Below are 13,435 nucleotides of genomic sequence, written 5' to 3' on the forward strand. Positions count from 1 at the left end.
AGACAGAAAAGAGGATCAAGAACTGAGCCCTGGGGCACTCCAAAGTTTGTAATTTGGGAATAAGAAAAAGAAACATTCATTGACTAGTTTTTGAGGAAAGATGAAAACCAGTAAAGTGTGGTGTCCCAGTTACCAAGTGAACAGTGTTTCCCAAGAGAGGCAGTGGGTAACAGTGTTGCATACTTACTCAGCTCTGAAGTCCAGTAAGAGGGCAATCAGTGCTCTTGGTACAATGAAGGTTGCTGATGAACTTGGCAAGAGTCATCTTCATTTAGGACTGTAGTGGGCATGCAGAATCGGAATTGTTCAGATGAAGGGGAAATTATTTCAGATGAGAGAGGAAGTAATTGTAGGAGAAAGGTAGGAGAGAGCAGATGAGGGCAAGGATGGAGGGCTGGCCTTAGACAGCAGCAGAACAATAAGAAGGTGAAGGGCAGAGTGTATAGGGGTTTTAATGATGGAGACATGAGATAGCTCTGGTCAGGGTTCTGAATCTATATCTATCATATCTAGTAGAAGTGTGGCCATCAGCTCAAACTGAAATCGAGGAGAGAAGGAGAAGGTGAACAAAGATTTGAAAAAAAAGAAAGTGTGAAGGTCTTATTTCTGAGAGTTGAAAAGTGATTTCTGAGAGAGAGATCACAGGATTACTGAATTGTACTAACATCTGTGGTCATGAATTTAGAGTGAGACTAGTGGTATAGTTGTATATTTTGCTCAAAACAGCCTTCAAAAAACAATGCTCCCTTTTTGTTTTGTAAACCAACATTGTAGTGGAGGTTCTGGTGATGGAAATTACACTCCTGGGAGAAGGGAGGACTAGAACAATGACAGGTGCTGGCGGAGGTATTTTCAGGAGCCAAGGTCCTGTGATGTCCTTGAAGACACATCCTGTGGGTGGCTGATTACTGCCGCTCTGTAATGAACATTCTAGCACTGGATTTGTCTGCCCAGGATAACCCTGAGCCTCAGCTGCCTCCTTTTAGGACATCCCCAGCAGCCTTTGCTACATCTGCCATCTATCCATCTAGTACCTTCTTATTAAGTACCTAAGGAACTCATGAAGAGTAAGATGAGCCAGCCGGAGTTGAACCAAGGTAAATTACTCTTGTTGCTTACAATGGGAGCAAACCTATATACAGCACTTGTTTTAGGTTAGGTACTATTCAAAGTAATTTGCACATTTTAACTGTTTTAATCATCTCAACTACCTTTGAGTTAGGTACTATTTTTATTCCTATTTTACAGATGAGGAGACTGAGGCATGTTGAGTGATGTGCCCTAGGAAAGCTAGGACTTGTACCTGGACAGTCTTGCTTGAGACTCTGGGACCTCAACCACTATCCTTAACTGTTTCCCTAAGTTCTTGTTTACTGGTGTACAGCCCAATTTTGGTAGTATTTATCAGGCATGTTTTACTCTTGTGTTTTTATACACATTTTCCAATCACTAAAAGCAGAATAATAGTGTATCCAATACTATACAGGTTATTTCATTTGTCCAAAAATTATGGGGCTCACAATGCCACAGTTATGCTACATTTACTTTATTGAGTCTTTACCATCTGAATATTGTTGTTAAGCTGTTTATTCTGTTCTCAAGTTTTGGGCTTCACGCTGCATTTAGTTATTATTTCCTTTTGTATTTTCACTGCTGTTGAAGCTCCATTGTTTGTCAGGTGTGCATTTTCTGCTAAATCGATCCCATTACGTTTCTACGTTACCACAGGTTATCATCGCTCTTTCAGAAAAGCATCGTTCACACATTCCTTATAGAAACTCCATGATGACCAGTGTCCTAAGAGACAGTTTGGGAGGGAACTGCATGACAACTATGATTGCAACACTCTCTTTAGAGAAAAGGAACCTTGACGTATGTTGGCTCTCGTTTCTGGTGATCTTAATCTGGGTTTTCACTGCTAGCTCGTGAGACAGAGTTGAGGATCTTGGGTGGGTTTCCACTTTTTCAGCTGGGTTGAGATATGCCTTCAGAGGTCAGTGCCCTACAGAGTTCACAGCTTTGGGCTATTTATCATTATTATAATAACTCCATTGGAGAATTGACTTCCTATAGCACAGGATAGTTTGAAGAAGCCTCATATGCAAATTTGGAAGGCCTGCTGATGGATTGGCCATACGTCACCCAGAGAAATGGGAGAGCTGACCCCTCCACTTCTCTTGCTTGATTTTGCCCTGATGACTAAGACCTAGATACCTTGGACACATCTCTGAGATATGTCCCTAAAAATGTCGCTAAGTGAAGCAATCAAGATGCCTTGGTAGGAGCTAGATGCTGATTGGCTCTTCTGGGTTGCTTTAAAACCAGATGATGTTTAATGTTTGGGATCCAGACATTCCCCAGAAGAGGAAAACAGGCAAGGTCGTTCTTAAAACAAGGCCAAGACTTTGATTGCAAGATGCCTTGACCTGCCTCTCTTTTTTGACCTGTTAGAAACCTTTATTTTGTGATCCTTCATGTGTGTGGATTATGGCTCTTGCTATGATTATGATTCATATACTGTATGTGGCTCCAGTCTAAGTGATCAACAACTGAAAACACATACTATACCAGCTGCCGCTTAGGACCTTAGGATCTCTCACTTTTTGGCACTGGTAATTTTATTAACTCAAAATAAAATTTGGTTTAAAAATGATGTTCTAGAGCAAGAGTCCCCAACCCCCAGACCGTGGACCAGTACCAGGTCTGTGGCCTGTTAGGAACTGGGCTGCACAGCAGGAGGGGAGTGGTGGTGGAGCGAGCGTTACAGCCTGGGCTCCACCTCCTTTTGATCAGTGGTGGCATTAGATTCTCATAGGAGCACCACAAACCCAATTGTGAACTGCACATACAAGGGATCTAGGTTGGGCACTCCTTATGAGAATCTAATGCCTGATGTTCTGAGTTGAAACAGTTTCATCCTGAAACCACACCACCTGTACCCCTTTTCCATGGAAAAATTGTCTTCCACAAAACCAGTCCCTCTGCCAAAAAGGTTGGGGACTGCTATTCTAGAGCAAAGCTTCCTAATTTAGGGGCTTGGTTCCTCATTGTGATTTTTGTACACATCACTCTTTAGGTGTGTATCTTTTTTCTGTGGAAAAAAATTTAAGTTTTATCTAGAGAGAAAGATCTATCTATGCCATAATATTTTAAGAAGTTACTTTGCTTTCTTAGGAGTCTATATCTACCTGCAGATTTGCACAGCGAGTGGCACTCATAAAGAATGAAGCTGTTCTCAATGAAGAAATTGATCCTAGATTGGTAAGCAACTTTTAACCATAGTAAAAAATATATATTAAAGTATATCAAAGATTAGCTAAAACTTGTAGGTGCACTTACTCGGTACTGGGAATGTTCTAAGTGGTGGAAACATACTAATTCGTTTAATCCTCCAAATAACCAATGAATAGATGCTATCTCTATCTCCACCTCAATGATAACAAAACTGAGGTAAAAAGATGTTTGAGAACTTGCTCAGAGTCATAGTGTTAATAAGTAGCAGAGGCAGGCTACTTCTGTTTAACTCAAGAGCCTCTGCTCTTCCTACCGGCTGCTCCTTACTGCTTCACTACAAGACACACAGGGAGTCCTAAGGACTCATCCAACAGAATCACACCCAATTACAATTACATGCAGTACTTAGCCTTTCAAAATGCATCACTTTAACTATCTAGAGACTATAATAGTCCACCTTATATGAAAGCTCAGAAAGAGAAGTCCTCATATTCAGTAGAACCGTATTTTACATACTTGCTCTGTTACTTGTTCTGGAGTTTTTAAAAATTCATTATTGGTTTGATCTGTAGAACAATAGTCAAACTTATATTTTTATAACAATAAATTCTGCTTTATCAAAGCACTGTTTTTAAGCAAAAAAACAAAAACAAAAACAAAAAAAAACAAAAAATTTACATGGTAATAATTTAGTTCATCATAGATGCAGAAGTTTTCTATTCTCTATTTTGTTAGTTTTCTGTAAATGAAATACAACACTGAATCCATTTATGCCAACATTGAAAATGTTAAAATATCTCAATTGTATCAAAATCCATAATTAATGTTACATTGTTTTTCAAATCACTCAGTTTTTTTTATTCCTCTAGTAAATAAGCTAGTGTGGGTTTAGTAATCTGCATTATAAAAAAAAAAATGATGTGAAATCTTACCAACAGTGTTTCATTTACAAATTTCCCAAATCCAAAAAAATTATCAAATTAGTTGTTTCCCATAATTACTTCCTCTTATTTGTCTTTTCTCCTCCTTCTCCCTATGGAAGGACAGAGGGAGAGGAGGACAAAGGAATAATGAGGCTATCTGTTTTATTCTGCTTGCCTCAGAAAGCACCACATTCCTCTGATGGAGTTCTCTTCTGGAGAAACCAATGAGTGAGGCAGGATCTATTTCAGGATAGTCCCTGGTGAGGAATCAGCAGCACACAGTGTTCCTGCTGGAAAAAGGAGACAGAATGAAAAGGCATGATTCAAGTGGAACTGAACTCCTAGGGTGGATTTTGTTGCTGTCCCTACCCTTCCAGCACCCCAATAGCATTACAGTGCTGAATGAGAGAGTTAAAGTTGTTGGCCCCAAGACAAAAATTAGTTCATAATTTAAGGAAAATAAACATATTACACACATTGGAGCGTTTTTGTTTTTTGGGTTTTTTTTTGTTTTGTTTTTTTGCATTTGACTAGAGACTTTCCTTTGAAGGAACGCGAAGAATTTGAAGAAAGGTAAACATTATCATGTGTTTGATATGGGTCTGTGAGAGTTTTGAAGAAAAGAGAAATCAGGAATCAAAAGCTAATAGCTGATAATTGAACAAATATTGAGGTCTTCCTGGTGTAGACTAATCTGGTAATTGACCAGTGTTGGTTCCTGGTCTCTTTTATAATTGCTTCTAAAAACTGACATTACCGTCAGTCATTTTATATACAGAGCTTGTCTGAGGCACAAGTGACAATTGAGAATTTGTCCTACAAACCACTCAAAACAAAACTTGGGTGGCATTTACTGTCAAAATTAATGGCAAATATAGAGCCAGCCTATATGATCATAATCACCAAGGAGTTGCTCTGCTTCCTTTAAAAGTATTGGTACCTCAGAGACTCAAAATGATCAAAGAACTATGAACAAGGCCAGAGCCTGTGGTGATGGGGCATGAGCTCCTAAGGATGCCTCTAATGCCAGGGTCCCTTCAGTAGCTGGATGGGATGCATAACTGCAGTCATCTCAGAACCACAAAAACTTGGCTTAGTTTTGAGATTTTTGTTCAAAGACAGGAAGATAATTTGGTATTAGATTTGACTTTAAAAGCCTTAGTAAAAATAGAATATGACATCAATGTTAGTTTAATAGAGAAAGGTGCCAATGTAGTGACTGTCTTAGGATTTTCATTCTGTGTTACATTGATGATCCTAAGACTATTTTTTTTTTTAAAGAAGCAAACAAAACCCACATGATCCTGTACATTTCAGTAAAATTCTAGGAGCACTGAGATGTTCAAAATACTCAATATCATGTTCTTTGGGACTGCTGGTCCTCTTGATATGGTCCAAATAATCTGAAACTCACGTGTACACCAAAGCATCATTGAAATACATATGTAAGGTTGAAAGGAAGTAAGGGAATTCTCTAGGGCCCAGAAACTAAGCAGAGGCTGCAGTTGTCCTGGAGTGGAGATGTAAAGGAGGTTGTAGCAAAGGAACAGAGATCAAAGCCCTCGGATGTGGCAAGATGGGTACTGAACCTAAGACATCCTCTCCTTTCCCCAACATAAAACCAGTGAAAGGGAGAACTAGAAAAGGAAACAATCTATCCACTACCACATGGAGATGTCAGGGCAGCTTGTCCACTTTAGACTGGACTCTAGGCAGAACAGAAGTAGTTTCTCTGAACATTTGAAACCTAGCTCCACCTCACATAGATTTGAGGTTCAAATTTACTGACCCTTTTAGTCTAATGAGTAAAGCTACTGAGAGGAAGGAAGGAAGGAAGGACGGACCAGAAAGAAACTTTTTCTTTCAAGTTTTGAGTAATACCAAATATTCAAGAAGGAATAAAAGCTGGATCAAGCCTGCTAATTTTGCATTATGATAGGAAGGTTATTAATATGATGTGGTATCATGACTGAGCTGGGTTTATTTTGGGAATTCAAGGTGATCTATCACTAGAAAATGCATCAATGTATAGTATAAGAAAAAAATGGGAAAAATTAAAACCAAATTTAGGATAATGGTAATGGGGAATTTATTCAGGGAAGACTGTGTAGGGGTGAGATCTTTAAACAGGTCTGTAATATTCCATTTCTTAAGTAGTGGGTACCTGGATGATCACTTAAGCTAAGTAGTGGGTACAAGGTATTCTTTTGCACTATTTTACATACCTGAGATGGTTTATACTAAAATACTAATCACATGAATTAGTTGATTTATCACATTCAGAGCTTAAAGAGAGAAATTATATTATTTCATCTCTAGTTGCAGAAAAAGTGTTTGAGCATATTAAACATTCAACCATACTTTGAAAAGACAGATCAAACTATGAATATAAGTGAACATCTTTAAACTGAATAAGGGTATCAACCAAAAACTATAGTAAACATCATTTAAAGGTGAAATATTAGAAGAAATAACACAGAAATGTCTTATGAATTGAACTTGGAAGTCCTAGCTAGGAAAATGAGACAATAACAAGATATAAAATCTATAAGAATTAGAAAAGAAGAAAAGCATGTCATTACTTGTAGACAATTTTATTGCTTATATAGAACATCCAAGAGTATTTAATGATTAATGGAACCCCCAGAGTTTGAGAAAATTATTTGTTATATAATCTATACATAAAAATGAGTTACCTTTCCTGTATTCCAGAAACCAAAAATTAGAATATATAATTTTATAAAAATTCTGTTTACAGTATCAACAAAAACTTTTAAATTTCTAATAGAAAATGTAATTGAAGACATGTAAGGTATTTATAAAGAAAATTATAAATCCTTATGTAAAGGAATCAGTTGGAGAGCTATACCATGTTTATGGATGGGATAATTTAATATCATTAATTTGATGTCCTACCAAATTAACCTTTTATTTAAATGTAATAATTCCAGTCAAAATTTGAGGAGAGCCTTTGGTAGACTTTGACAAGTTGGGTCTAAAATTTCATGGAAGAGCAAATGGCCAAGAATAGCCAAGTCTATTTTGGAAAAGAACAAGGTGAAAGGGGCTGATCTTATCTAGGTGCCAACTGTCTTAGGATTTAGTAGTTAAATCAGTGTGGTATTGCCATATATAGTAAAATAAACAAATGTTTTTAACCAATAGCCCAGAAATAGACACATTTATATATATACACATGTTATATAATATAATAGCAAATCTTGTATGGCTAGCCATTTAAAATAAATTAAAATTTGATTCCTATTTTATATCTTACACAAAATAAAATCCACCTAAATGTGAAAAATCAAACGTTTAACATTTTTAAAAGATCATGTAAGAATATATTCTTATGATTTAGGATAAGATAGATTTTCTTTAAAATGACACAAAAGTACAACTCATAAAGGAAGAAGGTGCTAATTAGATTATACTGAAATTCAGAACTTTCATTTAACCAAAAGAACACCACAAAGTGAAAAACCTGACCTAGATTGAGAGAAAACAGGTGCACTGCTTAAAGCTAACAAAGGATTCCCATCCAGAATATAGAAAGAAGCTAGCATATCAATAAGGAAAGGAAAACAAATAAATTGAAACATGGGCATGAATGTGAATAAATAATTTGAGCAAGAAAGAACCCAAACTGCCAATACACATATGCAAAAATGATCAACTTCACAAATAATCACAAAAATGCAAATTAGAAACAAAATGAGATACCATTTTACACCTATCAGACTGGCAAAACGAAAGTACCTGTCAATATTACATAGTGACGAAAATGTGGGAAACAGGAACTTACATCTGTAGTTGATAGGAATACAAATTTGTACAACTTATCTGATGAGCAATTTAACGATATATAATAAAGGCAAGATGCACATACTCTCCAGCCAGGAAATCCTACTTCTAAAGTGTACACTATAGAGAAAGTCTTACATACGTGCCTGGAGAGATTCATAATGTTCATAGCAACATTGTTCATAATAGCAAAAGTAAATATCCTAAATATTCATCTACGGGAGACAAATAGATTCTGATATATTCCTTTACTGAAATACTATATATCCATGCAAATTAATGAACTAGAGCCACATGAAGCAATATAAATAAGCTTAAAAACATAATGTGAAGGACAAAAACAAGTTGCAAATATATGCAGTAATATAACATTTACATAAAGTTTAAGGCTTGCAAAATAATGCAATACATTATTTATGGGTACATGAATACATATGGAGTAAATGTATGAAAACACACAGAGAAATGAGACTCCTTAAATGCAGTACAGCGACCACTCCAGGAAGAATGGAAGAGGGATACAATAGGGGGTCCCAGTTACACCAGTCATGTTTTATTTGCTTTAAAAAAATTCTAGAATGATTTTGACAAAACATTAAGATATAACAAAGCTTACTTTTTATACCATTACCCATTTTTGTGTCTATAAAATTGATGATAATTTTAAGAGCCGTGTGTTCTCTGTCACCAAGTTCACCTTAATGAGAAGTTGGCATTTTCTCTGCCTCTTTGCCATTTGTAGGTAATTAAACACCTACAAAAGGAAATCCAGGAACTGAAGGATGAACTGGCCATGGTCACTGGGGAGCCAAGGACAGAGGCGCTCACAGAAGCAGAGCTCCTTCAGTAAGCCTGCAGACTCTTTTTCTTTTTCTTTTAACAGTGAAAGTTTGTGTTAACTTCTTTGTTGGCCCTAATGTTACGAATTCACCTCAAAGCATGAAGGTCTCCTGGGACAGTCTGAAATTGCATTTAGGCGCCAGTTAAGAATGGCGGCTTTCCATGAAAAGCTGGATAAGGCTGGCAGTGTTTTTGCCGCCTCAGCTTTGAGGAAGTAAAGAACAGAGCAAAGAGAGGATGGGAATATCCTTCTCATGCCAGCTGAAGAAAAGGAACTGTATAATAGTCGTGCAGTTTTAAAACACACACACCAAACACTCTTGAGCTGTGGATCTCAGATCTGAAAGGAATTCAAGAAACGTCCTTTGTGTTAAACAGCATCTTGCTACAAGCACCAATTTATCCCATGCCAAAGTAAGCTCTTTCCTTTAATAAATGGATGGCCGATATATTATAGCTCAAACACTCGAACTGGGAATGAAAGCAGGTATTCAGGGCTTAATACAAGTGCGGCATCTTTCAGAGTCTTCAGATTTGCAACCATATGGCATATCAGTGGTACAATGTGGCTCTCATCCTCTCTCTGATCACAGTGGGCTTTCTTGTTTCTGTGCTACTTATTAAGCATATTGGGTAGTAAGAATGGGCCAGGCTTTGAAGGCAGTGACATTCTCTATTTGCAAATAAGAAATAGTGCAACATAGGAGTTTTCTAAAGATATACTGTCATTTCACCTAACCCTCCCTCGATGGAGAAAATGGTAAATAAGAGAGAGAATAAAAGTAATTGTCGGTAGGGTGCAGTGGCTTATGCCTATAATCTCAGCACTTTGGTAGGCAATGGTGGGTGGATCTCCTGAGGTCAGGAGTTCAAGACCAGCCTGGCCAATATGCTAAAACCTCATCTCTACTAAAAATGCAAAAATTAGCTGGGCATGGTGGTGAACATCTATAGTCTTAGCTACTCAGGAGGTTAGGTGGGAGAACCGCCAGAACCCGGGAGGCAGAGGTTACAGTGAGCCAATATGGCACCATTGCACTGTAGCCTGGGTGACAGACCAAGACTCCACCTCAAAAAAAAAAAAAAGTAATTGTCTTTAAACTATTTCTTTATTATTATTATACTTTAAGTTCTGGTGTACATGTGCGGATCATGCAAGATTGTTATATAGGTATACATACGCCATAGTGGTTTGCTGCATCCATCCCCCCGTCATCTACATTAGGTATTTTTCTTAACGTTATCCCTCCCAAATCCCCCCACCTCCTGCTATCCCTCCCCTAGCCTCCCTACCCCCCAACAGGCCCTGGTGTGTGATGTTCCCCTCCCTGTGTCCATGTGTTCTCATTGTTCAACACCCACTTATGAATGAGAACACGTGGTGTTTGGTTTTCTGTTCTTGTGCCAGTTTGCTGAGAATGATGGTTTCCTGATTCATCCTTGTCCCTGCAAACGGCATGAACTCATCCTTTTTTATAGCTGCATACTATTCCATGGTGTATATGTGCCACATTTTCTTTATCCAGTCTGTAATTGATGGGCATTTGGGTTGGTTCCAAGTCTTTGCTATTGTAAACAGTGCCGCAATGAACATACTAGTGCATGTATCTTTGTAATAGAACAATTTATAATCCTTTTAGTGTATACAGGATTGCTGGGTCAAATGGCATTTCTATTTCTAGCTCCTTGAGGAATTGCCACACTGTCTTCCACAATGGTTCCACTAATTTACACTCCCACTAACAGTGTAAAAGTGTTGCTATTTCTCCACACCCTCTCCAGCATCTGTTGTCTCCTGAGGTAAGTCTAAAGCTTGAGAAGCCTTAGCAAGGTTTCTGTTAGAGTTAAAGCTTTCACTCCTCCAGGGTAGTGTTTTCTAATTCCAGAACACTGTGTTTAATAATATGATAGTCCCTAAAGCTTTTCTTGCCAGACTGCTCTGTGGTATATTTGCAATTAAGGGGAAACATGTTGCCAAAAATTCATGTGAAAAAAAAGTCTTATGTCATTTCTTCAAACAACTTAGGATATGGTAGATATTGAGAACACTAACCTAATACTATGTTCACTATGGTGCTCCTTTCCCCTCAAAGACAGGAATTACCAATTACTGTCTTTGAAAATGTCTCTTCAGAATTTTGATCTACAAGTCAGGATCCAGCCAAGAAAACAGAACGACTCTAGGCCTTTTAACACAAAGAATTTAATATAGGAAATTGATTGCCAGGAGACAGTTTTGCTGAGAAGCTAAACAGGAAATGAAGCAACACCCTAGAGATCAGAACAACAGGAACTTCTATGCCCCTAAGATTGTAGGGACAATAGGAGAAGGTGATGCTATCAGAACTTAAGAGTAGGAGCTGACAGGCAGAAGCTAGACCATACTGAGTGCTGTCTGACAGCAGCTGCAGCCACTGAAGAGCCACAGGTGCTAGTTGAGTTACTATCCAGAAGGAGATCCTTGGCTTCTCCCACATCATCCTTTCAGTCTTCCACCAGTGCTTCCCATTGGCTGAAGTTACCCAGAAGCCAGCTGTTAAAAAAGTCTGGGAATGTCATTTCTTGTGATGCAGACTCAAAGAGGGGAAGGGGGAAACTGAGTCTATGACCAACATATCCAATGGGTACCAGTGTTTCCGTGAATTCCTGTATATCCTGTGTGTTTTTCAGGAGGCTCAGTTTAAGGGTGAGATTTTGAATGCGGTGGTTTCAATATGTAAGGGTGAGTAACTGTGCTGCGGGCTCCCTCTACTGTACCAAATCTAGAGAATTATGGAACTGGGATAAACACATGCATCTCTAGTCATACCTACCAACAGGAAGTAGGCTTCTTCATGATCTAGAGGCTTCAAGGATTTCCTGAGGGACTGAGAGGTGGGACTTGAGATGGGCAGAGAAAAGGATAGACTAAGTCATGGGTGCAGCATAATAATTGCTCCATGTCTGGAAGTGTGGAGCCCTGGAGCATGAGAGGGCTAGGAACAGCTAATGAGCATTTGGTAGAGCTTTTGTAGTGGGGACAGTTTGTCCTGTGAACACTTGAGCACTTGAGCACTCCTCCTCTGTAGTGTTGAGGATGGAGAGACAGGGAAGGGCCCCAGGTAGCTGACAGAGAGCCCAGAGAAGCTCTGAAGACCAGTTGCTGTCTTTAGCTCTATTTACCCATCTCCTGTTCTCACAAAAAATAAGAAGAAGCCCAAACACTGGCAGCTGCTTCAGCCCCTTGTCCCAGACAGGCTGCCCAAGCTGAGATACCTGAGAGTTCAGGAAAGATGAGCCCATGGTTCAGGGTGGCTGGAAATAGAAATTTCCAAAAGTCTGAGAATAATAAGAACAAGAAGATTGTACAGCCCACAGGGCCTTAGAACTAAACATTACTCAAAGTGATTAATATCTTTAGCGAAATGGATTATGGTATTATATCCATGAGCAAGAACGGGAGTTGACTTTTATGAAACAAAATTAGGGGGAAGTCTTGGAAATGAAAAAATATAATCGTTGTCATTAAGAACTTAACAGATGAGATGATATCTCAGTATGATTTTGATTTGCATTTTTCTAATGACCAGCGATGATGAACGTTTTGTCATAAGTTTTTTGGCTTCATAAATGTCTTCTTTTGAAAAGTGACTGTTCATATCCTTCACCCACTTTTTGATGGGTTTGTTTGTTTTGTTTAGTTTTGTAAATTTGTTTAAGTTCTTTGTAGATTCTGGTTATTAGCCCTTTGTCAGATGTGTAGATCCCCCAGATTTTTTTTCATCCTGTTGGTTAGTGGTTCACTCTAATGATTGTTTCTTTTGCTGTACAGAAGCTCTGGATTTTAGATAGATCCCATTTGTCTATTTTGACTTTTGTTGCTGTTACTTTTGGTGTTTTAGTCACGAAGTCCTTGCCTATGCCTATGTCCTGAATGGTATTGCCTACCACCTCAGGCCGGTTAGAATGGCGATCGTTAAAAAATCTGGAGACAACAGATGCTGGAGAAGATGTGGAGAAATAGGAATGCTTTTACACTGTTGGAGGGAGTGTAAATTAGTGCAACCATTGTGGAACACAGTGTGGCGATTCCTCAAGGTTCTAGAAATAGAAATACCATTTGACCCAGTAATCCCATTACTGGGTATATAACCAAAGGATTATAAATCATTCTATTATAAAGACACATGCACTCATATGTTCATTGTGGCACTGTTTACAATAGCAAAGACTTGGAACCAATCCAAATGCCTATCAATGATAGATGGGTCAAAGAAAATGTGGCACACATACACCATGGAATACTATGTAGCCATAAAAAGGATGAGTTAATGCCATTTGCAGGGACATGGATGAATCTGGAAACCATCACTCAGCAAACTGACACAAGAACAACAACAACAAAAAACAAACACCACACGTTCTCACTCATAGGCAGTTGTTGAACAATGAGAACACTTGGGCGTAGGGAGGAGAACATCACACACCGGAGTCTGTTGAGGGGTGGGGGACTAGGGGAGGGATAGCAGGGGATGGAGATATTGGGGAGGGATAACATTGGGAGAAATGCCTGATGTAGGTGATGAGGGAATGAAGGCAGCAAACTAGCATGGCATGTGGGTACCTCTACAACAATCCTGCAAGAACTTAAAGAA

The 13,435-nt window shown here is 38.5% G+C and overlaps 1 protein-coding gene across 1 annotated transcript in view; it reads left to right on the plus strand.

Moving 5' to 3' along the window:
- LOC108291403 (kinesin-like protein KIF6) overlaps nucleotides 1-13,435 on the plus strand; it is a gene marked incomplete at its 3' end in the record, with an annotated part of 186,501 nt that overhangs the window by 136,931 nt on the left and 36,135 nt on the right. Inside the window, exons 8-10 of the mRNA XM_017511775.2 lie at nucleotides 1,729-1,872; nucleotides 3,175-3,261; nucleotides 8,704-8,807. Coding sequence (XP_017367264.2) covers nucleotides 1,729-1,872; nucleotides 3,175-3,261; nucleotides 8,704-8,807 — 335 coding nt within the window. The remainder of the gene's footprint in view (nucleotides 1-1,728; nucleotides 1,873-3,174; nucleotides 3,262-8,703; nucleotides 8,808-13,435) is intronic.

This window comes from Cebus imitator, unplaced genomic scaffold (assembly GCF_001604975.1).
Source record: "Cebus imitator isolate Cc_AM_T3 unplaced genomic scaffold, Cebus_imitator-1.0 Scaffold451, whole genome shotgun sequence".
Lineage (NCBI taxonomy): Eukaryota > Metazoa > Chordata > Mammalia > Primates > Cebidae > Cebus > Cebus imitator.